The sequence below is a fragment of the Zea mays genome, chromosome 2 (assembly GCF_902167145.1).
Source record: "Zea mays cultivar B73 chromosome 2, Zm-B73-REFERENCE-NAM-5.0, whole genome shotgun sequence".
Taxonomy (NCBI): Eukaryota; Viridiplantae; Streptophyta; class Magnoliopsida; order Poales; family Poaceae; genus Zea; species Zea mays.
In genome coordinates, this window is record NC_050097.1 from 193105942 (window position 1) to 193127986 (window position 22045).

At 49.2% G+C, this 22045-nt stretch overlaps 1 protein-coding gene across 1 annotated transcript in view; it reads right to left on the reverse strand.

Annotated features, from left to right (window-relative positions):
• The window catches only part of LOC103649172 (isoamylase 3, chloroplastic), a 66898-nt gene extending 50458 nt beyond the window's left edge, over positions 1-16440 (reverse strand). Inside the window, 13 exon segments of the mRNA XM_035965422.1 lie at positions 10522-10601; positions 10603-10707; positions 10892-11026; positions 11119-11223; positions 11473-11577; positions 11655-11801; positions 13708-13803; positions 14266-14353; positions 15460-15617; positions 15905-15961; positions 15964-15987; positions 16080-16143; positions 16300-16440. Of these exon segments, the coding sequence (XP_035821315.1) occupies positions 10522-10601; positions 10603-10707; positions 10892-11026; positions 11119-11223; positions 11473-11577; positions 11655-11801; positions 13708-13803; positions 14266-14353; positions 15460-15617; positions 15905-15961; positions 15964-15987; positions 16080-16143; positions 16300-16403 (1268 nt within the window). The 5' untranslated portion in view covers positions 16404-16440.
• Positions 16441-22045: the final 5605 nt, after the last annotated feature.

Here is a 22045-nt window from a genome sequence, read left to right on the forward strand (position 1 = left end):
GACGAATCTAGTGATGAGGATGAAGTAGATTATTCATGTTTGTTCAAGGGCTTAGATAGATCTAAGATAGACAAAATTAATGAATTAATTGATGCCTTGAATGAAAAGAATATACTTTTAGAAAAGCAAGAGGATTTGTTGTATGAAGAACATGATAAGTTTGTAGAGGCTCAAAAATCCCTTGCATTAGAAATTAAGAGGAATGAAATGCTTGCTTGTGAAGTGTCAACATGTCATGATTCTATTTCTAACTTAAAGAGCATAAACGATGATTTAAATGCTAAACTAGTAGAAGCAAATAAATCCAACTCTTGTGTTGAATATGTTGAAATTTGCACTAGGTGTAAGGATATTGATATTAATGCTTGTAGCGAACACTTAGTTTCTATTTCAAAATTGAATGATGAATTAGCTAGTCTTAATGCTCAACTTAAGACTAGCAAGAGTAATTTTGATAAACTAAAATTTGCTAGGGATGCCTACACGGTTGGTAGACACCCCTCAATTAAGGATGGGCTTGGCTTCAAGAGAGAAGTCAAGAACTTGACAAGCCATAAGGCTCCTATCTCCGCCAAGGAGAAAGGGAAGGCTCCTATGGCTAGTAGCACTAAAAAGAACCATGCTTTTTTGTATCATGATAGAAGACAAACTAGAAGTGCTTATAGAGGTTATAATGCTTATGATGATTTTGATGCTCATGTCATGGTTGCTTCTAGTTCTTCTTATGTGCATAATAGAAATATGCCTAGGAAAAATATACATCATATACCTAGGAAGAATATTGTTAATGTTCCTAGAAAAGTTATGAATGGTCCTTCTACAATTTACTGTGCGTTGAATGCTTCTTTTGCTATTTGTAGAAAGGATAGAAAAGTGATTGCTAGGAAATTAGGGGCAAAATGCAAGGGAGACAAAACTTGCATTTGGGTCCCTAAGGATATTTGTGCTAACCTTGTAGGACCCAACATGAGTTGGGTACCTAAGACCCAAGCCTAAATTTGCCTTGCAGGTTTATGCATCCGGGGGTTCAAGCTGGATTATCGACAGCGGATGCACAAACCATATGACGGGGGAGAAGAAGATGTTCACCTCCTACGTCAAGAATAAGGATTCCCAAGATTCAATTGTATTCGGTGATGGGAATCAAGGCAAGGTAAAAGGGTTAGGTAAAATTGCAATTTCTAATGAGCACTCTATCTCTAATGTGTTTTTAGTAGAGTCTCTTGGATATAATTTACTATCGGTTAGTCAATTATGCAATATGGGGTATAACTGTCTATTTACAAATGTAGATGTGTCTGTCTTTAGAAGAAGTGATGGTTCACTAGCTTTTAAGGGTGTGTTAGACGGCAAACTTTATTTAGTTGATTTTGCAAAAGAGGAGGCCGGTCTAGATGCATGCTTAATAGATAAGACTAGCATGGGCTGGCTGTGGCATCGCCGCTTAGCACATGTAGGGATGAAGAACCTTCACAAGCTTCTAAAGGGAGAACACGTGATAGGTTTGACTAATGTGCAATTCGAAAAGGATAGACCTTGTGCAGCTTGTCAAGCAGGTAAACAAGTAGGAGGAGCACATCACAGCAAGAATGTGATGACCACTTCAAGACCTCTGGAGCTGCTGCATATGGACCTCTTCGGACCCGTCGCCTATCTGAGCATAGGAGGAAGTAAGTATGGTCTAGTTATTGTTGATGACTTTTCCCGCTTCACTTGGGTATTCTTTTTGCAGGATAAGTCTGAAACCCAAGGGACCCTCAAGCGCTTCCTCAGGAGAGCTCAAAATGAGTTTGAGCTCAAGGTGAAGAAGATAAGAAGCGACAACGGGTCCGAGTTCAAGAACCTTCAAGTAGAGGAATTCCTTGAGGAGGAAGGAATCAAGCACGAGTTCTCCGCTCCCTACACACCACAGCAAAATGGTGTGGTAGAGAGGAAGAACAGGACGCTCATCGATATGGCAAGGACGATGCTAGGAGAGTTCAAGACCCCCGAGCGTTTTTGGTCGGAAGCCGTGAACACGGCTTGCCATGCCATCAACAGGGTCTACCTTCACCGCCTCCTCAAGAAGACTTCGTATGAGCTGCTAACCGGTAACAAACCCAATGTATCTTACTTTCGTGTATTTGGGAGCAAGTGCTACATTCTAGTGAAGAAAGGTATAAATTCTAAGTTTGCTCCCAAAGCAGTAGAAGGGTTTTTATTAGGATATGACTCAAATACAAAGGCGTATAGAGTCTTCAACAAATCATCGGGTTTGGTTGAAGTCTCTAGCGACGTTGTATTTGATGAGACTAATGGCTCTCCAAGAGAGCAAGTTGTTGATCTTGATGATGTAGATGAAGAAGATGTTCCGACGGCCGCTATACGAACCATGGCGATTGGAGAAGTTCGGCCACAGGAACAAGATGAACGAGATCAACCTTCTTTCTCAACTATGGTGCATCCCTCAACTCAAGACGATGAACAGGTTCATCAACAGGAGGCGTGTGATCAAGGGGGAGCACAAGATGATCAAGTAATGAAGGAAGAAGCGGAACCGGCACCTCCAACCCAAGTTCGAGCGATGATTCAAAGGGATCATCCCGTCGACCAAATTCTGGGTGACATTAGCAAGGGAGTAACTACTCGATCTCGATTAGTTAATTTTTGTGAGCATTACTCCTTTGTCTCTTCTATTGAGCCTTTCAGGGTAGAGGAGGCCTTGCTAGATCCGGACTGGGTGTTGGCCATGCAAGAGGAGCTCAACAACTTCAAGAGGAATGAAGTTTGGACACTGGTGCCTCGTCCGAAGCAAAATGTTGTGGGAACCAAGTGGGTGTTCCGCAACAAACAGGACGAGCACGGGGTGGTGATGAGAAACAAGGCTCAGCTTGTGGCAAAAGGTTATGCCCAAGTCGCAGGTTTGGATTTCGAGGAGACTTTTGCTCCTGTGGCTAGGCTAGAATCAATTCGTATCTTGCTAGCATATGCCGCTCACCATTCTTTCAGGTTGTACCAAATGGATGTGAAGAGCGCTTTCCTCAACGGGCCAATCAAGGAGGAGGTGTACGTGGAGCAACCCCCTGGCTTCGAGGATGAACGGTACCCCGACCATGTGTGTAAGCTCTCTAAGGCGCTCTATGGACTTAAGCAAGCCCCAAGAGCATGGTATGAATGCCTTAGAGATTTCTTAATTGCTAATGCTTTCAAGGTTGGGAAAGCCGATCCAACTCTTTTTACAAAGACATGTGATGGTGATTTGTTTGTGTGCCAAATTTATGTCGATGACATAATATTTGGTTCTACTAACCAAAAGTCTTGTGAAGAGTTTAGCAGGGTGATGACGCAGAAATTCGAGATGTCAATGATGGGCGAGTTGAACTACTTCCTTGGGTTCCAAGTGAAGCAACTCAAGGACGGTACCTTCATCTCCCAAACGAAGTACACGCAAGATCTGCTAAAGCGGTTTGGGATGAAGGACGCCAAGCCCGCAAAGACTCCGATGGGAACCGACGGGCACACCGACCTCAACAAAGGAGGTAAGTCCGTTGATCAAAAAGCATACCGGTCAATGATAGGGTCATTACTTTATTTATGTGCTAGTAGACCGGATATTATGCTTAGCGTATGCATGTGTGCTAGATTTCAATCCGATCCTAAGGAGTGTCACTTAGTGGCGGTGAAGCGAATTCTGAGGTATTTAGTTGCTACGCCTTGCTTCGGGCTCTGGTATCCAAAGGGGTCTACCTTTGACTTGGTTGGATACTCAGACTCCGACTATGCTGGATGTAAGGTCGATAGGAAGAGCACATCGGGGACGTGCCAATTCTTAGAAAGGTCCCTGGTGTCGTGGAACTCTAAGAAACAAACTTCCGTTGCCCTATCCACCGCTGAGGCCGAGTACGTTGCCGCAGGACAGTGTTGCGCGCAACTACTTTGGATGAGGCAAACCCTCCGGGACTTTGGCTACAATCTGAGCAAAGTCCCACTCCTATGTGATAATGAGAGTGCTATCCGCATGGCGGAAAATCCTGTTGAGCACAGCCGCACAAAGCACATAGACATCCGGCATCACTTTTTGAGAGACCACCAGCAAAAGGGGGATATCGAAGTGTTTCATGTTAGCACCTAGAACCAGCTAGCCGATATCTTTACCAAACCTCTAGATGAGAAGACCTTTTGCAGGCTGCGTAGTGAGCTAAATGTCTTAGATTCGCGGAACTTGGACTGAATTGTAGCATACATGTGTTTATGCCTTTGATCATGTTCATTCTGCATTTTGTTGCTTATTTTGGTGCTCAAGTTGTACAAACACTCCCTGGACCTCACAAGTCCGTTGCAAAGTGATGCACATGTTTAGGGGGAGATGTGTTACAACTTGACCCTTTGAGATTAACCATATGCTTGAGTTTGCTTGATTTAGTCTCGAAGGAGAATTGAAAGGGAAAAGGTGGACTTGGGCCATGAAAGACTTCCACTGCACTCCGATGAGAGGGTAACTAATTCCAAGTTCATCTCATGAACTCTTATTGCCATTTGCTCTTAATTGAAGATTTTGGTTAGGCAATGGGGTTAAAAGGGCCAAAGTTGATTCTGTTTTGGTGCTTGATGCCAAAGGGGGAGAAAATAAAGGCCAAAGCAATAAATGGATCAGCTACCACTTGAGAAATTTTGAAAATAGTGAAATAGAGCTTTTTGTTTTGTCAACACTCTCTTATTGTCTCTTTTGTCAAAAGTTGGTTTCTTGTGGGGAGAAGTAATGATTATGGGAAATGGGGGGAGTTTTTGAAATCTTTGATCAATCTCTTTTGGAATGACTCTCTTTATGCTTCAACATGTGTGTTTGACTTAGAGATAGAGATTTGGGTTTGATTTGCAAAAACAAACCAAGTGGTGGCAAAGGATGATCCATATATGCCAAAAATGAATCAAAATAGATTTGAGTTCTATTTGAAGTGATTTTGCACTTGTTCTAGTTGCTTTATGTTGTGTTGGCATAAATCACCAAAAAGGGGGAGATTGAAAGGGAAATGTGCCTTTGGGCCATTTCTAAGTATTTTGGTGATTAAGTGCCAACACAAGTGCTTAAATGTGAATCTATGCCCATGGATGAACAAAGTGCAAATCACAAGTAAAGGTATGTTTCTAAGCCTTAGTACATTGGTTTTGTGTACTAATATATTTGTCTAAGTGTTAGAAAAAGAGAGAAGAAGAAAAGGAGAATGTTGGCTGTGTACAGCCAACAGGCTGTTTCGGTCTGGGGCACCGGACTGTCCGGTGATGCACCGGACAGTGTCCGGTGCGCCAGGCTGCCTCGACCTGAAGACGCCGCTCTCGGGAATTTGCCGACGGCGTACGGCTAAAATTCACCGGACTGTCCGGTGTGCACCGGACTGTCCGGTGAGCCAACGGTCGGCCGAGCCAACGGTCGGCCGCGGAATCTGCGCGCGACACGTGGTCTGGCCAACGGTCGGAAGGAGGCACCGGACTGTCCGGTGTGCACCGGACTGTCCGGTGCGCCAGATCTGCAACGGTCGGCAACGGTCGGCTGCGTCTGTTAAGGAAAGAAATCGGGCACCGGACAGTGTCCGGTGTGCACCGGACTGTCCAGTGCGCCCGACGACAGAAGGCAAGGATGGCTTTCCAGATTTGTTCTTAACGGCTCCTAGCTGCCTTGGGGCTATAAAAGGGACCCCTAGGCGCATGGAGGAGAACACCAAGCATTCCTACAACATTCTTAAGCACCAAGACATCGATCTCGCGCATTCGATTCATTGTGATAGCATATAGAGCTCTTGTGGAGTTGTGTACTCTTTGAGTTGTGTTGCGAGCTCTTATTGCTGCTTGTGTGCGTGTTGCTCTGATCTTTTGAAGTCTTGTGTGCGTTGCTCATTCCCTCCCTTACTCCGTATTTCTTTGTGAATCTTAAGTGTAAGGGCGAGAGACTCCAAGTTGTGGAGATTCCTCGCAAACGGGATATTGAAAGGCAAAGCAAAACACCGTGGTATTCAAGTTGGTCTTTGGACCGCTTGAGAGGGGTTGATTGCAACCCTCGTCCGTTGGGACGCCACAACGTGGAGTAGGCAAGCGTTGGTCTTGGCCGAACCACGGGATAAACCACTGTGTCATCTCTGTGTTTGATCTCTTGTGGTATTGTGTTTTGTTGAGACTCCTCTCTAGCCACTTGGCAATAATTGTGCTAACACTTAACAAGTTTTTGTGGCTATAAGTTTAAGTTTTACAGGATCACCTATTCACCCCCCCCCCCCCTCTAGGTGCTCTCAATCACCGAGCTTTCCAGGCCACCGAAGTCGTCGACTTCTTCATCGTTCATCATCTACAGAAATAACACAAAACATAAATATATATTAAAAAAATGTCACACACCTGCTCCAGCGCCCGGTCAGACCTCTCCCAGACATTATCGCGGCTGTGAGGACCCCACATCCTGTCGTAAAGCGCCCCAGCGGACCGCTTTAGCACCTCGTCTTCGACCTGGAAGATTCCACGGTCCAAGTCTTCGTTGGACCAGTCAAAAACTTCGAAGTGCTTGCATCCCTCACGGGACAAAGCATTCGCAGCCCCCTCGCAGGTAATGAGCGAGGCAAAGGACATGAGGCCCGTCACGATGGACGAGAGTAGCTCCAACTCCTCCTGCAGCCACCCGAGGAAGCGGAGGCCCACCTCCTCGCCAGACGTATCAAAAGGGGCAGTACGCGCACCAAGCTCCCGGTACGCATCCACGAGCAACGCGTGTGCTCGGTCGACCCCAGTGTGGGTGGAGGCCTCCGCTTTGTCCAGATAGCCGCGCAGACTCCTGTGCCCCGACTCCGCGTCGGTAGCGCGCTTGAGGGCGAGGTTGGCCTCAGCACGGGCAGCCTGGGCCTCTGCGCGGGCCCTGTCCGCATCTTCCTTTTCCACCGCAAGCCGGCGGCCGAGGTCCTCTTTTTCAGCCTCCGCCACCAACAGCTTCTCCAGCAAATTGCGGCTCTTGTTTTCCGCGGCCGATTTGTCTCGCACAGCCTCAGTATGCTGCGTTCGGAGGCGTTCAATCCTCCCCTCGAGTCGCCGCCTTTCGGCAGCAAACTCCGAGGTCAACGCCCCCGACGCAATGTGCTCGGCGAAGGCGGCCACCTGGCACAAAAGACTGTCAAATTCGAAGCCATAAAAGAAAAACAAACTCCAAGAGGCAAAGATTACTCACGTGTTTCAGCTGTCGCGCAACTGAGCCAGCCACGTCCTTCACGGCGGCGGCCGAAGCAATTTCGCCGCTGGCACAAAACCTGGACCATGGGTCCTGTGAAGACCCCTTTGCCCCGGCTGCCACAACAACCGGGCCAGCCGACACCGACGCCGGGACAACAGCCAGTTGCCCGGACTCTGCTCCTGCACCATGGTCAAGTCAGAAACCCAGACTCCGTTCAAAAAAAAAGATTACTCACCAGCAGGTCCCCGCCCTGTGTGGGCGTCGAATATCGCGACCCCGCCCACAAGGTAGTCTTCCACGGAAATATCCATGGAAACTTCGGCGCCACCCACCGCCGTCTCAGCAGCGCGTGGTGGCGAGGGAAGCTTTCGCTCTTGTATGGACGCGGCAGGCTTCACGCTCGCCCGCGCTATTTTGACTCCGCGCCGCGGGTCCCCAACTCTGGCGAACGCCCGGCGCTTCCGCGGCGCGTCTTGACGACCCTTCTCCATCACTGCCGATACAACAGCAACAACATTCCGTCCGTAAGGGAAAATTTTCATCTCACGAGCTAATCGAGATGTAAACATGTCCTCGCCAGCCGTCCGAGGAATCGGAACATTCCTAGGCCAGCGACCCCCGGTAACCTTCAGCATTCGCGCGGAAGATTCCCGAAGCTCGAGCGAAGACATCGTCTCCCTGGGAACCACGCAGGTCTCTAACAAATCCGCAGCAAAACGTTTGGAAGCCCTCAACCCCTCTGTCGTTGTACCTAATTTCCTCTTCTTGGCGGCCGCGCTCGGCGCTGTTCCCCGCGAAGGGCCTTCGTCGGCCGTTGTCACCACATTTTTTCCCCGGCGGACAGCAGCATCGGCATCGTCGTCCCCCGGGTAGCCGGCGTACGGCAAACAGTTCAACTCAAATACGCGGTTCAACCTAACATTCGAACCGTGGATATCCCAACTCCGCAGGGTCTCCGTCCTCGGCACATACCTTCCTACAATCTTCGCGGCCTCGGCCTCCACTTCGCGCACAAACGCGGCTGGGTTCCGACCGCGTAAATCGACCACAAAGGCAGGACTTTGCACCAACTGGTCGGCATCCAACGGGGGCACACTTCGCCCAGTACCCAGCCGTGTGCCAAGGGCCACACTCCATAGCCGATAAATTCCTCAACCAAGTCGCGCCTGCTACTCAAGCGGGCAGCATACCGAAGGGCCCCTTCGTCCTCGTCCTCCTCCGCCACCTCAAATGGAGGGAACGCCACATAACAGTGTGAGCACAGAATGGTCGGAGGGAGGCCAGGCAGGTCTTCGACTTCCCCAGGAGACACATAGAACCAAAAATCCCACCAGTTGCCCCACTTGTTCCTGGCACAAGGGACTATCTCCACGACTTCAGCCGAAGTCTTCCCAGTCCTCGGCGTGAAGGTGCACGATCCAAATTGTGCAATCTTATTTCCTATTTTCCTTTTCTGCCAATGCAGGCAATAATTCTTGGCGAAGACCTCCACAGACGGCTGCCCGCCGTAGGAAGTAACCGCCCAAACATACTTCGCCAGCGCAACCACAGCGTTAGGCGTCAACTAGTGGACCTACACTTCGAACCTTCGCAACACCTCCGCCACGAAGTGATGTGCCGGGAGGCGAAGGCCGGCGACAAAAAAGGCCTCAAAAACAACCAACTCGCCTTCAGGCTCGGGGATCTCCTATGCACCCGGAACCCGCCCGACGCCGTCACCAAAGTAACCGAGCCGCTGCATCTCCAGCACGCGGACCGAGGAAATCCTCGAAGTATCGAACTCCACGGTATGGCCAGGCTACAACTCCATCACCGCCAAATCGCTCAAAGTATCCTCGGACGACGGCACGGTCGACGACGCACTCGCAACAGACGAAGAAGAAGACATTGCAACGTACCATCGGCGGCGACGCGCGGTCTGCTTGATGCGGGCCACTGGGCCAGATTTCCGAAGCGGGAGAGCAAGGAGGGCAGGCAAGCAGTTTACAAAAGCTAGGGTTTCTACTGCATAAACGCAAGCCGGAAGCAGGCCCGGCCGCGGTCGGCTTTTTATAGGCACGACGCGACGCCTCGGGAAACATGCAGTCCAACGGTAACACGTCCATCAACGGCCACATTTCAAAAAAACCCGCGGGACAACTTCGAGCGAGGGCAGCGTCTTCACCATCTAACGGTGGTCTTCGGCACCAGCTGACTTAGTCGAACTGGTCCCTCGGAGGGCAAATGTTGGGGCGAAGGCGAACACGCCACCCTTCGCTCTACGACTTCGTCCTCTCATCGCGCAGACGAAGGCTACATCCACAGAACACACCAGAACAAGCCGAGGGCGCCGACCGGACGGAGGCCTGTGCGACCCCCTTCGCTCTCGTGTTGCAAGACGAAGGCCCTGCCGATGACTACGGACCTCCCGCGTCGTCACCACCGGGGGAGGCCCATGTGTGATTCGGCCCATAGTGATGGGCCCCGCGAGGACAAGTGCGATAAGGGTCGTGTCTGTAATAAGGTTTACCTTAATGACTATCTGTAACCTCCCCTCGTGGGAATATTCTGGGGATAAACCGGGTACTCGAGGGTCTAAACGTCTTTGACGGGGACAGGCGGCCCCTCGAGTACCTATAAATACCCCCGTACAGTGCCCATACACGGGAGATTGAAAAAGCTTTTGGCATTCCGTGCTAAACTTTGCAAATACTCTTTTCACCGTCCCGTTGGATCAACTTGCCCTGGTGAGCAGGTTCCAACAGTGTGTTTGATGGTCAGTCTCCCAATCTTCCCTCTATCCTTAGGCAGGCTGATGATGAGAGAAGATTATGGGAATTAGCTGGGGCCAAGGGTCTATCCTATTTGGCAGCTCCATTGCCTGGTGTCTGACCCCCCCCCCCACCACCACTCTTTTTCAGTTGGTAGTTTAAGTGAGGCTTCCATGGACATTTTTATTTATGCTTGTAGCTGGCCACCGTGAGGGGCTTCTTGTATTTTTTGTCTTCTTTAGACCTTTTTCTTCTTCTTAATATAACTCTAAGGCACAGTTCCCCTGCGCTTTCGAGAAAAAAAAAACAGTCTACCGTCAGTACGACACACAATGGAAACATATGTATCATGCATCAAACCACATTGTTTAGTCACCAGAGATGCTTGAATAAACACCATTGCAAGAGATATGCAATAAGTAACAAAGATGGAATCACCCAAAAAACAAGGAGGATACCATGCAAATCATGACATTTTTAACCTAATATAGGCATCTAGCAGTATCAGAGTGCATCCAAAAAATGTCACATGTAATACAAAGTGCATCTCAGTTTAGAAAGAGAAGCTTAGGACCATGGTTTTACCGCAACCCGAGAAGTTCAGCAGCTGTGCACTGTTGTTGAGATCTAATATGTAATAGACCTACAAGGACAACAATTTGTTTTTCTCATAAATTCATCCAGAAATTGATGAGGCTCCATCATATAAGTCTCTCCATGGACTTGGAACTTAGAACATGTAGCAGCAAGTAAAGAGGTACTCTGCAAGACCTTGTTATCAAGGCCACGAAAGGAAGTCATGTAAGGGTTAGCATCATCAGCTTCATTTGTATGGTTGTAAACTACATCCAGAATAACCTATTGAAACATCATTATAGAATTAAATATTTTTTGGACTAGGGTATTAGAAACAATGCTGAAGAAAAAGATTCATCATTCTACAGGATGTCAATACCTCAATTCCAGCATTATGAAATGCCTTCACCATCTGTTTGAACTCTTTGGAAGCAGCCACAGGTCCACCACCCGCACTAGCATAACGACTCATGGGTGCAAAAAAGTTGATTGTAGAATATCCCCATGTATTTACCTTTGAAATGAAAAAGTGGGAGTGTCACGCACTCACGCCACTGCTGAATGTGAGGGGGTAATGACCCATCGAAAAGGTTATCAAACTTTTACCATGTGATCCCTTGGGTTAGGGAATCTCTTAAACTCCAGCTCATCAAACTCAAAAACAGGAAGTAGCTCCACTGCATTAACGCCAAGTTCCAGCAAATGAGGAATCTACAAAACCAGCACTATTTCATGTATAAGTCATCAAAATATCAGCATGGAAATTGGAAGGTAGCCTGTGTCAATATCAGGTACCTAAAACTAAATCAGCAGAAAGAACAATTTATGATAATAATAATAATAATAATAATAATAATAATAATAATAATAATAATAATAAGTGATCTTGCTAACATAGGACTGATGGAATCTAAAACCAAAACAAGTTGTGCTTACACGCAATGGAATAGGTAATCTTACTTTGTCAATGACACCAAGGTAACTTCCACGAATGGCTGGACCAAGCTTGCTTGACTCATCCGCAGTGAAGGCACGGACATTCATTTCATATATAACAAGATCTGTCTAGATTAAAGAACAAAAATGTGGTGACAATTACGCGTTTGAGATATTTTGTGCATTATGATAAATAATCTTAATACCTCAGGCAAATTAGGAAGCTTATAATTGTCACCCCAGTCAAAAGGGGAGCTATCAAAATCATATGTTCCGAAAAGCTGGCTTGGCTTCTCTTTTTCAACTGCAAAGTGCTTTCGACCAGAAACTAATTTTGCATAAGGGTTTTTTTTCTTGAATACGCAGGAGGTCTGCGTATTTTTATATTAAGAAGAAAAAAGGGGGTGGAACCCCAGAACACAAGCAGCAGTTTTACAAACTCACGCCACCATTTACGGACTCCCACACCTAAGACAACTCCTCTAAATGGAAGAAAGAGAGAGTTTTAGCGCCAGCCAAACGCCAGCACATCAACTCCTCCCTAGCTGCCGAAAGGGCGACCTCAATACTCGGGCTACAACCATCAAACACACACCTATTCCTGTGTTTCCAGATCGACCACGCACCTAATATGACCAGCGAGTTGAAACCATCCGACAAAGGCTTGCCCACCACCTCGGCACTCTTCTCCCACCAAGAGTCAAAGCAGCCATCACCTGTAGAGGGACAGAGCACCTGGAAGTCCCCTGACCGAAGGAAAAGGAACCAAAATTGCTTCGCAAAGCTGCACTCGACCAATAAGTGATTAATAGTTTCATCCGCCTGGTCACAAAGCGGACAGCAGACGGGATGATCCATTCCCCTTTTAGCCAACCTGTCAGCTGTCCAACATCTATCATGCACAACCAGCCACATAAAAAATTTGCATTTCCCTGGCGCCCAGGTCTTCCAAATCCGTTCAGCCGGCCCAAACTCAACAGCTCCAAGGAGAAGAACCTGGTAGGCAGAACTAGAGGAGTAATCCCCCGACGCGCTGAACTTCCAAAAATGCTTATCAGGAATCCCAGGTTGAAGAACTAAGCCCTCCAACAAGTCACAGAGATCCAAAACCTGTGCAAGCGCCCTGACTGAAAGCGCACCCCTTATATCAGCCACCCAATTCAGATTTGTTAGAGCATCTTTTACCAGCCTTTTGGAAGCGACACACGTAGGTACATGCTCAAGAACCTCAGGTGCCACCTCACCGATGCATCTACCATTCAGCCACCGATCCTTCCAAAAGAGGATATCATGTCCATCACCCAATTGAGACACAACTGCAACATTGATCAAGGCTTCCACCGCACCACAGGCCTGAACAGGGAGGACCGACCAAGGCTTAGAGTGATCGGTTCTCTGGAGCCAAGGCCACCTAGCTCGAAGCGCCACGCTCAAAAGCCAAAGATCAGTGATCCCAAGCCCGCCCAGAACTTTAGGCCTAGTAACCTTACCCCACACCACTAAACAGTGACCACCATTGGCTTGTTTTCTTCCTTTCCAAAGGAAACCTCTTCTTATCTTGTCAATAGCTTTGGTGGTCCAATTAGGGAGGTCCAAAGCCATCGCAGCATAAATCATTTTTGCTGTGAGAACAAACTGAACATAAACAGCTCGACCCGCTTTTGTCATCAGGTCGGCCTTCCAACCCGGGAGTACACTAGCTGCTTTGTCCACCAATGCCTGTAGTTGGGCCTTTGAAAGCTTTCCCAAGGACAGGGGCAGTCCAAGATATTGACACGGGAAATCTGAAATGGGGCAGGGGAGAGAAGCTTGGACCCGCATCAAATCATCTTCGGTACAACGAATGGGGAACACACTACTTTTCAGGACATTGGTCTTGAGCCCCGAGGCTTCCCCAAAAAGCCGAAGGATCTCCAGGACCAAATTGATGTCTGAAGCCACCGGCCTAAGAAAAACCACCGCGTCATCCGCGTAAAGAGAAAGCTTGTGATGCAAAGTCCCAGCTGATAGCTGCTGAAGTAACCCTTCATCGGAAGCCTTTTGAATGAGCAAGTTCAGAACATCCATAACCAAAATGAACAACATAGGGGATAGTGGGTCTCCTTGCCTTAGACCCCTCTGGTGCGAAATGATCTCCCCATGAACGCCATTTAGCAAAATTCTTGTGGAGGAAGTAGCCAACAGCCCACAAACAACATCACACCAAATCTGCCCAAACCCCATTTTCCTCAAAACCCCAATGAGAAACGGCCATGACACGGAGTCAAAAGCGCTGTCATCAAATCTATGACCTTGTTGCCACCCTTGAGGACCGCTAACACGATACCCATAGAGAACACAAGAAGCAGGCAAACCCTGAAATTAAAAGAAACAGAGAAGGGTTCTTTAAGGTTGACAGATGAGTACAGAAGTACAATTGTAGTAAATTACAAGTGAATAAATATTTAATAATAGAGCATGCATACGAGGGGCACCAAAATAGATAGAGGCTAAAGAAAATACAACTGATGGAGCAAAATAGTCCATTTTATGAGACAGTACTGAACAGTGCTTTCTGTCAACAGGGAAGACATAACAAAAGGTCAGCAATTGGAAATATAGGGCATCACATCAGGTACGGTCCCTCCCAAATGCAGGTAATCTTTATTAAATGGAGCATGCACTTGAATAATATGTAACCATAATAAAAAATATATACATCAGAAAAAGTATTGTAGTTCTTGTTCTGTGAATGTTAGTCTGGATCAAGCTGTCCATAAAAAAGAATAATGTGTTTATCTCCAAAGGTAAAATAGTATCGGAACTAAAGAAAACTACCTCCACTGACACATGCCATATATCTCCAGTTTTGTTCTTCTGGCGGTCTAAAGCAAACTCTATAATGTCCGCATCATCTTGGGTGCCTCTGAAAAGATTTCAGAAAAGTCGGAAATCTGCATATTGAGTATGTCATATTACTTTTGGAGAGCAAAAAGAAAAAGGCTAGAATTCAGTGTTTTCAGAATGGTGATGATTTGAATCAAGCTCCAAGTTTATGATTCAGATCATTACAGGAAATAAATGTAAGAGATCGTGAACTATATCATTCCTTGTGGACCCTATCACGTAATAACCCTTCAGTTATGGCTTCGATTTGGTCTGTTGGTATGTGGTGGTGAAAATGGATAAACCCCGTGGTGAAGGCTCCCACATGATTGGTGTCAGGGGAAGGGATAAACCGAGGCCAGCCTCCCCCGCAAATGCAGATAGGTTGCTTCGAATCCGTGACCTGGTGACTCAATGAGACAACTCTCACCATTGCACTAGGCCTGCCCTTCTAAAAAAAGGGAATGTAGCACAAGCCAGGAGGTCATCAATCTAGTATTACTCTCGTCCAAATACGCTTAACTTCAGAGATTTGATAGGATCCGGTGATTAGTGTTGGTATGACCGCATCCAAGGATTTAGTGGCAGTGAAAATGGAAATGAAAATTTCTATTTGCCAAGGATCATTTCCATAAAAGTGATATCGGTTATAACTGTTTATGACCATTACCATATTTAAACTTTTGATTTTCTAATTTCTTTCAGCACAGTTTGGTGTCGTCACCAAGTTAAACTGAAAATATAGCGAGTTTTCAACCGACTTGGAATCATTTTCCATATAGAAAATATTGTTATCAACCACTTTCATCCCTGTATGATTCTTTTCAGTTGAGGGACAATCAGGTATGAGGGTGTTCATTAAAGCACTTTAGATTCCAGTGTACCAAGTGCATCCCAGAACACGAAATAATGTGTGGTGGGTTGCACAAACAGTATTGGCATCTCTTTAAAACCCTGAAACAAGAGTAGCCATGGACTGACTAATCAAGGTTTAATATGAAGTCCCAAAGAAAGCAACCATGAAGTATGAACGCATGCAATAATACTGCTAATTAAAATTGGAATGGAAAAGATTATAATTCCAAGGTGGCCAAGAAACTACACACGTTCAACATCACAACATAGTTTTAAGAGATAAAATGTTACCTCTCAGGAAGTTTCAAGCAAAGGGTGACAGAAGAAGCATGCTGTGAGAATATTGCAAAATTTAGCCCATCGTCAACTTGTGACACTCCTAGGGGGAAAGCTTTGCCTGAAGAATATTTCAAGGGCACTTCATTGCCAGATGAGGTGTGCCCCATTTCCTATAGTTACGAAATGGCTAAACATTATCCCCAAAAGAACACAAGACAAACAATGCATACTAAGTTCAGAAGCAAAATTCGATTTCGGAAGAGCAAAATGTGTCAGAATACAGCTTATAAATACAGAGCACATTTGCATACAACAAAATTTTACTTGCACAGTACCAACGCATCACTTGAAAATGGCCATGATAATGTCAAGCAACACGATATCATGAACGCAGTGGTCTAACTGTCATATGAAATAAGAGTGCTCTATAGGCCCTGGAGCTGGTGTGATGAGATACCTTTATCACACTTCTCCCCGCCTTCCCGCTCTGAACTTTCGTCGTGGTACTCCGCAAGACCGCAAGGCATCAAATCCCTGCACCTGTGGCACCACGAAATTTGTTTGGATCAGATAAAGCTCAGCATCACAGCATACCACCAAGGCATGAACCAACCAAAAATCGAGACACCTGCCTTTCCAAAACACCCTCCTCCTCCTCCACACCCAGACGCGATCCCGAGCTTAGTCTCCGCAGAACTGCACAGAGCCATAGACTCACAATGAGGCGATGAGCACAGCATTCAGCATCGAGACGAGTCGCGCGGTCGCGCCACGTGCCCACGTATCGAGGGAATGTAGCATGGCACGACCAAATCAACATCTGATTCGAGACCCCACGACAGAACCACTCACCGATTGCCGAGCCCGTGGTGGCGAAGCGGTCGCAGGAACGCGCTGCGTCGAGTGGCGGCGGCGACGGAGTGCAGCGGGGCACGATTTGCACCGATGAAATCCATCCAAGCGTGTGGGGGGGGGGGGGGGGGGGGGGGGGGGGGGGGGATCGGGCGCTGCGCTGGTAAGGGAATGGGGCTAGTTTATAGAGTGGCGGCACCCCTAGGCTCGCAGCTCTCAAGGACACCGGTGGGGGAGTGAGGAGTGGCGGGGAAAAGACGGAGACGCTGATCCCACCTTGGGAGCGCGCGCGGAAGGGACGGGCGAGGGCGAGGGGGCGGAGACGGGGGCTCGGGGCACACGTGGTTGTGCATGCGCGGAGTTGGAGCGGACTCGGCCGCTCGGGAGGATAGCGAAGTGGACGGACGGCCTTTCTCTTGTAGCCCGATCGAGACCAGGGTTTATCCGTTTATAGGTGAGCATGCAGCCCATAACCCGTTTGTTGGCACGGCCTAAGCCCGGTTTAGCCCGTCTAGCTTCGTGCCCGGGCCAGCCTGACCCTAAGCACCAGACCGTGTTTGGGTTGTTGGTTGTGCTCGTCGAACGGTATGGTCTAGCCCACCAGCGAACAACAGGTCCGAATTTTTTGTATTTTAACCCTACTTTGGAAAAATATTTACGTTTGGACCCACAGAAATTTTATTTGCAAGTTTGGACCCGATGCTCGGCGTCATAGCCTGTGGCGCCGAGGTAACACAGCTCGGCGCCATAGCCTATGGCGCCGAGGTGTGACGTGGCAGTAACGGCTACCTGCGCCCAGGGCTGACGTGGCAGCGATGTGGCGGCGACGCGGCCTCGTAGCTCGGCGCCACAGATCTTGGCGTCAAGCTACGGACGCCTATAAAACAGTCGAGCTGCTGGCCGAGAGCAGCACAGTTCCTCTCATTTCAAAACTTCGTCAAATTTATTTGGATTCAAAGATTCGAGGTGGTTTACTTCGTAGACCAAGGTATGGTGCCCAACTGATTTGTTTTGTATATTTGGTTGTTAGTTTCATAGTTTCATAGTTTGATAGTTTATGTAAATTTATTATATAATCATTTCGATTATTAGTTTCATAGTTGTTCATAATATATATAGTATCATTAATATGATGAGTATATTTTATTTGATAGTTTGTGTAAACCTGTTATAAAGCATATTAGGTACAAGTGATAATTATAATCGTTTATTAGATGAAAGACATGTACCGAGAGGCGTTGTGGCAGAAGAGAGGTCATCCTCGGGAGTTATATCCGGACGTATCTAGTAAGGATGCTCCTGTTCCTCCTGAACTCCCTGTGCCTAACTGTGACTGTGGCAGACTGGCTTGGGTACATCAATCACAACATCCAGACACGGCTACTCGCTGCTACTACCTTTGTGGCGGTTTGGACGTACGTAGCTTATGACTTGTCACTTAATTTTGTTCGCATTCATTATTTTGTGGATGTGTAATAGTGCTTCCTTTCCATTATTTTAGGGGCATCAGAGGTGTTTCTTTTCCCAGTGGATCGACGGTCCTGATAAATTTGACCCTCGATATCTTCTTTTCGTTAATTGGTTGAGTGGAAGAACTAGTCATGAGCGTTTTAAGCGTTGGGTATCTCCTCCCCTGAATCCTCCACCAATGACGAATGCAGAGAAGGAGGTAGCAACAGAAAGACGGATGGACTCACCGCCTCGATGCGATTGTGGAGACCGTGCTGTCATCGATGAAGACTATGAGAAGCAGTTCTGTTGTCCGAACATTGATTATGTGAGCCCATCGATACGCTAAATGTATGAACTAGTTATTATTTACAATAAATTACTAATTTTTTCTCCTGCAGCCATACGGGTGGCGTAAGTGTCGTTTCAGAGAGTGGTTGTATGGTCCTTTGTCCCATTGGCCAGAGCCAGAGGTAAAGGAAAAGAGATACAATCAGTGGGCGGAAGAAGAGGTGAAATTTGATCCAGTACTCTGCAAATGTGGTATTGAAGCTAAGTATGGATTAGCTCCTTCCGAGCTTGGTGTTGGATATTTTTGTGGACATATAGTCGATTACGATGAGGTTGATATTTTTTTTGCACCAGCTGTAATGTTATAGCGGTACTTACTATTTTTTGTAGGAGACGAGGAAATGCAGTTGGGAGAGTTACGACGACAAAGGAGAGGTGATGCACACAATAGAGTCCAAGAGAATAATGGGAAAGAAGATGCGTTGTGGATCTCGGCTCGTCGATTCGTACATTAACGATCGCATACGCGACATGCGTAGGGAAGCAAAATCTGCCTTTTATGATAGTGTCGGCGTTAGCGGAAGTGTTAGGGTAGCAGGCACAGCCGAACACGCGAAGGTGGTCATAGGAAGGGGTCGTGCCGTATAGGGCGAAGTGAGGGGTAGGGTGGCGCACCGCCTTCGAGGGAAGGCGGTTGAGGAGATGGGTGGCAGTGTGCAGGGCCTCTGCCCAGCAGCTGGCAGGGAGAGACGCCTGGAAGAGAAGGCAGCGGAGCATATTGGTGGTGGTGCGGATCATGCGTTCGGCTCGGCTGTTCTGTGCAGAGGTGTAGGGGCACGAGAGACGCAACTGGACGCCATGAGTGAGGAAGAAAGAACGGGAGGCATTGTTGTCGAACTCGCGACCATTGTCACACTGCAGAGCACGGACCGAGCGACGAAACTGAGTGGATACCCAGGCGAAGAAATGTGTGAGGGTGGGGAATGTGTCGGACTTCAACCGAAGTGGGAAAGTCCAGAGAAAATGGGAAAAATCAACCAAAATCACCAAATAGTATTTATAACCAGAAAGACTGAGTACAGGCGAGGTCCAAAGGTCACAGTGAACCAGGTCAAAAGCCTGCTCAGCCCGAGAAGAAGTAGTAAATGGGAGACGAGTATGTCGGCCTAACTGACAAGCATGACAGAGACCCTCAAAATGTCCCCTACTACATGAAGGATCGAGACTACTGGTAATCTTGGTCATGACGTCGGGTCCTGGATGGCCGAGACGACGATGCCAAGTGGTGGAGGAGGTGGTGGAGACCAGGACAGGAGGTGGAGACACACCGGCGGTGGAGGGCTGGAGCATGTAGAGCGGCCCCGAGCTGTCACAGCAGGCGAGAAGGGTCCTGGTGGCCAGATCCTTCACAGAAAAACCAGAGGGGTCAAACTCGATGGAACAGGAGTTATCAGTGGTGAATCGACGGACAGAAAGAAGATTATGAGTGATGTGGGGAGCTACGAGAACATCGTTGAGGTAGAACGGCCCAGGGAGAACCGAGGCACCTACTGAGGTGACTGGCAGAGTGGAACCGTTGCCAACGACGATCGAGGATGGGTGAGAGGGGAGGGGGGGTGAGAGCGAGAGAGCGTGCCTGTCGTGGGAGTGGTGTGGTACGAGGCACCGGAGTCGATCGCCCAGTCGGAGGGGGGAGGGGTCATCGCCATGGTGCTGAAGGCAGCAGCGAGGGTGGCGTTGTCCCAACCACCAGTCGGCGGGGACCACGTCGTCGAGGTGTGGGTCCCCGGGGGCAGGAGTGATGGAATAAGTCTTGAGCATCTAGAGGACAGCCTGCTTTTGACTGTCCTCTGTAGTCCTTTAGCATCTAGAGGACTGTCCTCTGTAGTCCTTTAGCATCTAGAGGACAGCTTGACTGTCCTCTGTAGTCTCTTTAGCATCTAAAGGACATCAGTCGCTTTTTGACTGTCCTCTGTAGTCGCTTTAGCATCTAGAGGACAACAGTCGCTTTTGACTGTCCTCTGTAGTCTCTTTAGCATCTAGAGGACAATCCTGTTGTGTAGTGTGTGTGAGAAGGTGTGGTAGTGCAGCCCCTAGGGCTATAAATATGTGTCCCCAACCCCTCTAAGGGTATGACATTGTGTAGTGTTTGAGGAAATAAACAGAAAATTGCCCCAACTCATAGTGTCATCCTCTTGATGAGAGTTAGAGTCCCTCTACTTACAATTGGTATCAGAGCCAAACTATCCTGTAGCCTAAACATCTCGTGCTCATCTCCTTCCCGCACCTCTCCCCACACTCAGTCGGCAGCAAGAGCTCCAACTGTTCCTTCCTCCCCTGCTCAGACGAGCAGCCTTTCGTCTGAGACAGCCTCTTCCACACGCAGCGACCCCTCACTAGCCCACCATGTCCCTACGCTCGGCCACTTCGAGTGTGCGGCGCCAGCAGGAGGCCGAGGTCGCCGCGGCACAAGAACGCGAGCGAGCAGCAGCAGCGGCTGCAGCGACAGCGGCGAGGGCAGCACGGTTGGCGGCGGCGGAACTGGCAGCGGCGAGAGCGGAAGTAGAAGCAGCGGAGGCGGCGGATGCTGCACGTGCGGCGGCAACAGAGCTCGAGGTTCTGCGCGGCAGTAGAGCTGGCAGCTCTGCTTCTGTTGACGACAACACCGACGAAGAGCTCAGGCTGGCGAGGGAAGCAGCGCGAGAGCAGGCGGCACAGTGGGCAGCCGCGCATCCCCATGGGGGCGCGCGTGGCGGCAGCCCAGATAGGCGCCGACGCGCTGACGGCGCTCCAGGCGAGGGCGCACGCGGCGGCAGCCTAGACGGGCGTAGACACGCCGACGGTGCTCCCGGCGGCGGCGACCGAGTCGACGGAGATCGCGGCCTCTACAGGCGGCGCGACTCTCCCTCCCCAGATCGGTACCATGGTCGCCGCATGGCCCAGGCCATTGTCAGGGACATCGGTCCCGGCGGTGGGTGGCCTACCCTCACCAAGACCAACTACGTCGAGTGGGCCGCGGTGATGAGGGTACGGCTCCAGGTTCGCCACATGTGGGAAGCAGTTCGTTACGACGACGTCGACTACCACGAGGATCGGCGGGCGCTGGATGCCCTCATTGCTGCAGTCCCGCCCGAGATGCAGTTTTCGTTTTCCCAGAAGCGGACTGCCAAGGAGGCCTGGGACGCCATCGCTGCGACCCGCATCGGCAGCGATCGTGCCCGCAAGACCACACTGCAGGCACTTCGCAAGGAGTGGGAGAACCTGGCCTTCAAGCCAGGTGAAGATGTTGATGACTTTGCTCTCCGCCTCAACACTCTGTTGCAGAAGATGGTGCAGTTCGGCGACGACACCTACGATGAGGAGAGAGCTGTTGAGAAGCTCTTCCGTTGCATCCCCGAGAAGTACAGGCAGATTGCTCGCTCGATCAAGTCTCTGCTAGACCTCTCCACGATGACGATCGAAGAGGCGATTGGTCGCCTCAAGGTGGTCGACGGCGACGAACCACAGGCTCTCTCTGGGCCTATCACTATCGGCGGGAAGCTACATCTCACTCGGGAGCAGTGGGAGGCCTGCCAGGGTGACAAGAAGAAGGGGGAGTTCCCCTCGACACGAGGCCGCAAACGCGGCAAGCCGCGCAAGGCGCGTGGAGGCGCCCAGGCCGGGGCGCGAGGACATGCTGAGGGTGGTGCCCGTGGAGGTGCCCAAGGCGGCGCCGTCGGCAACAAGAAGCCGGCACGAGACGACGTCTGCCACAACTGCGGCAAGCTTGGCCACTGGGCCAGGACTGTCGGCAGCCACGACGTGGCCAGGCCAACGTCGCATAGGCGGAGGCGGAGGAGGAGGCCCTGCTCCTGGCACATGCAAGCATCGAGCTATCTCCAGCGGCACCGGCCGCAGCGGCACTCCTCCACCTTGATGAGTCGAAAGCACGCGCTTTCCTCGGCGACGGCTCCAGCAAAGACATGATCGAAGGATGGTGCCTCGACACCGGCGCCACTCATCACAT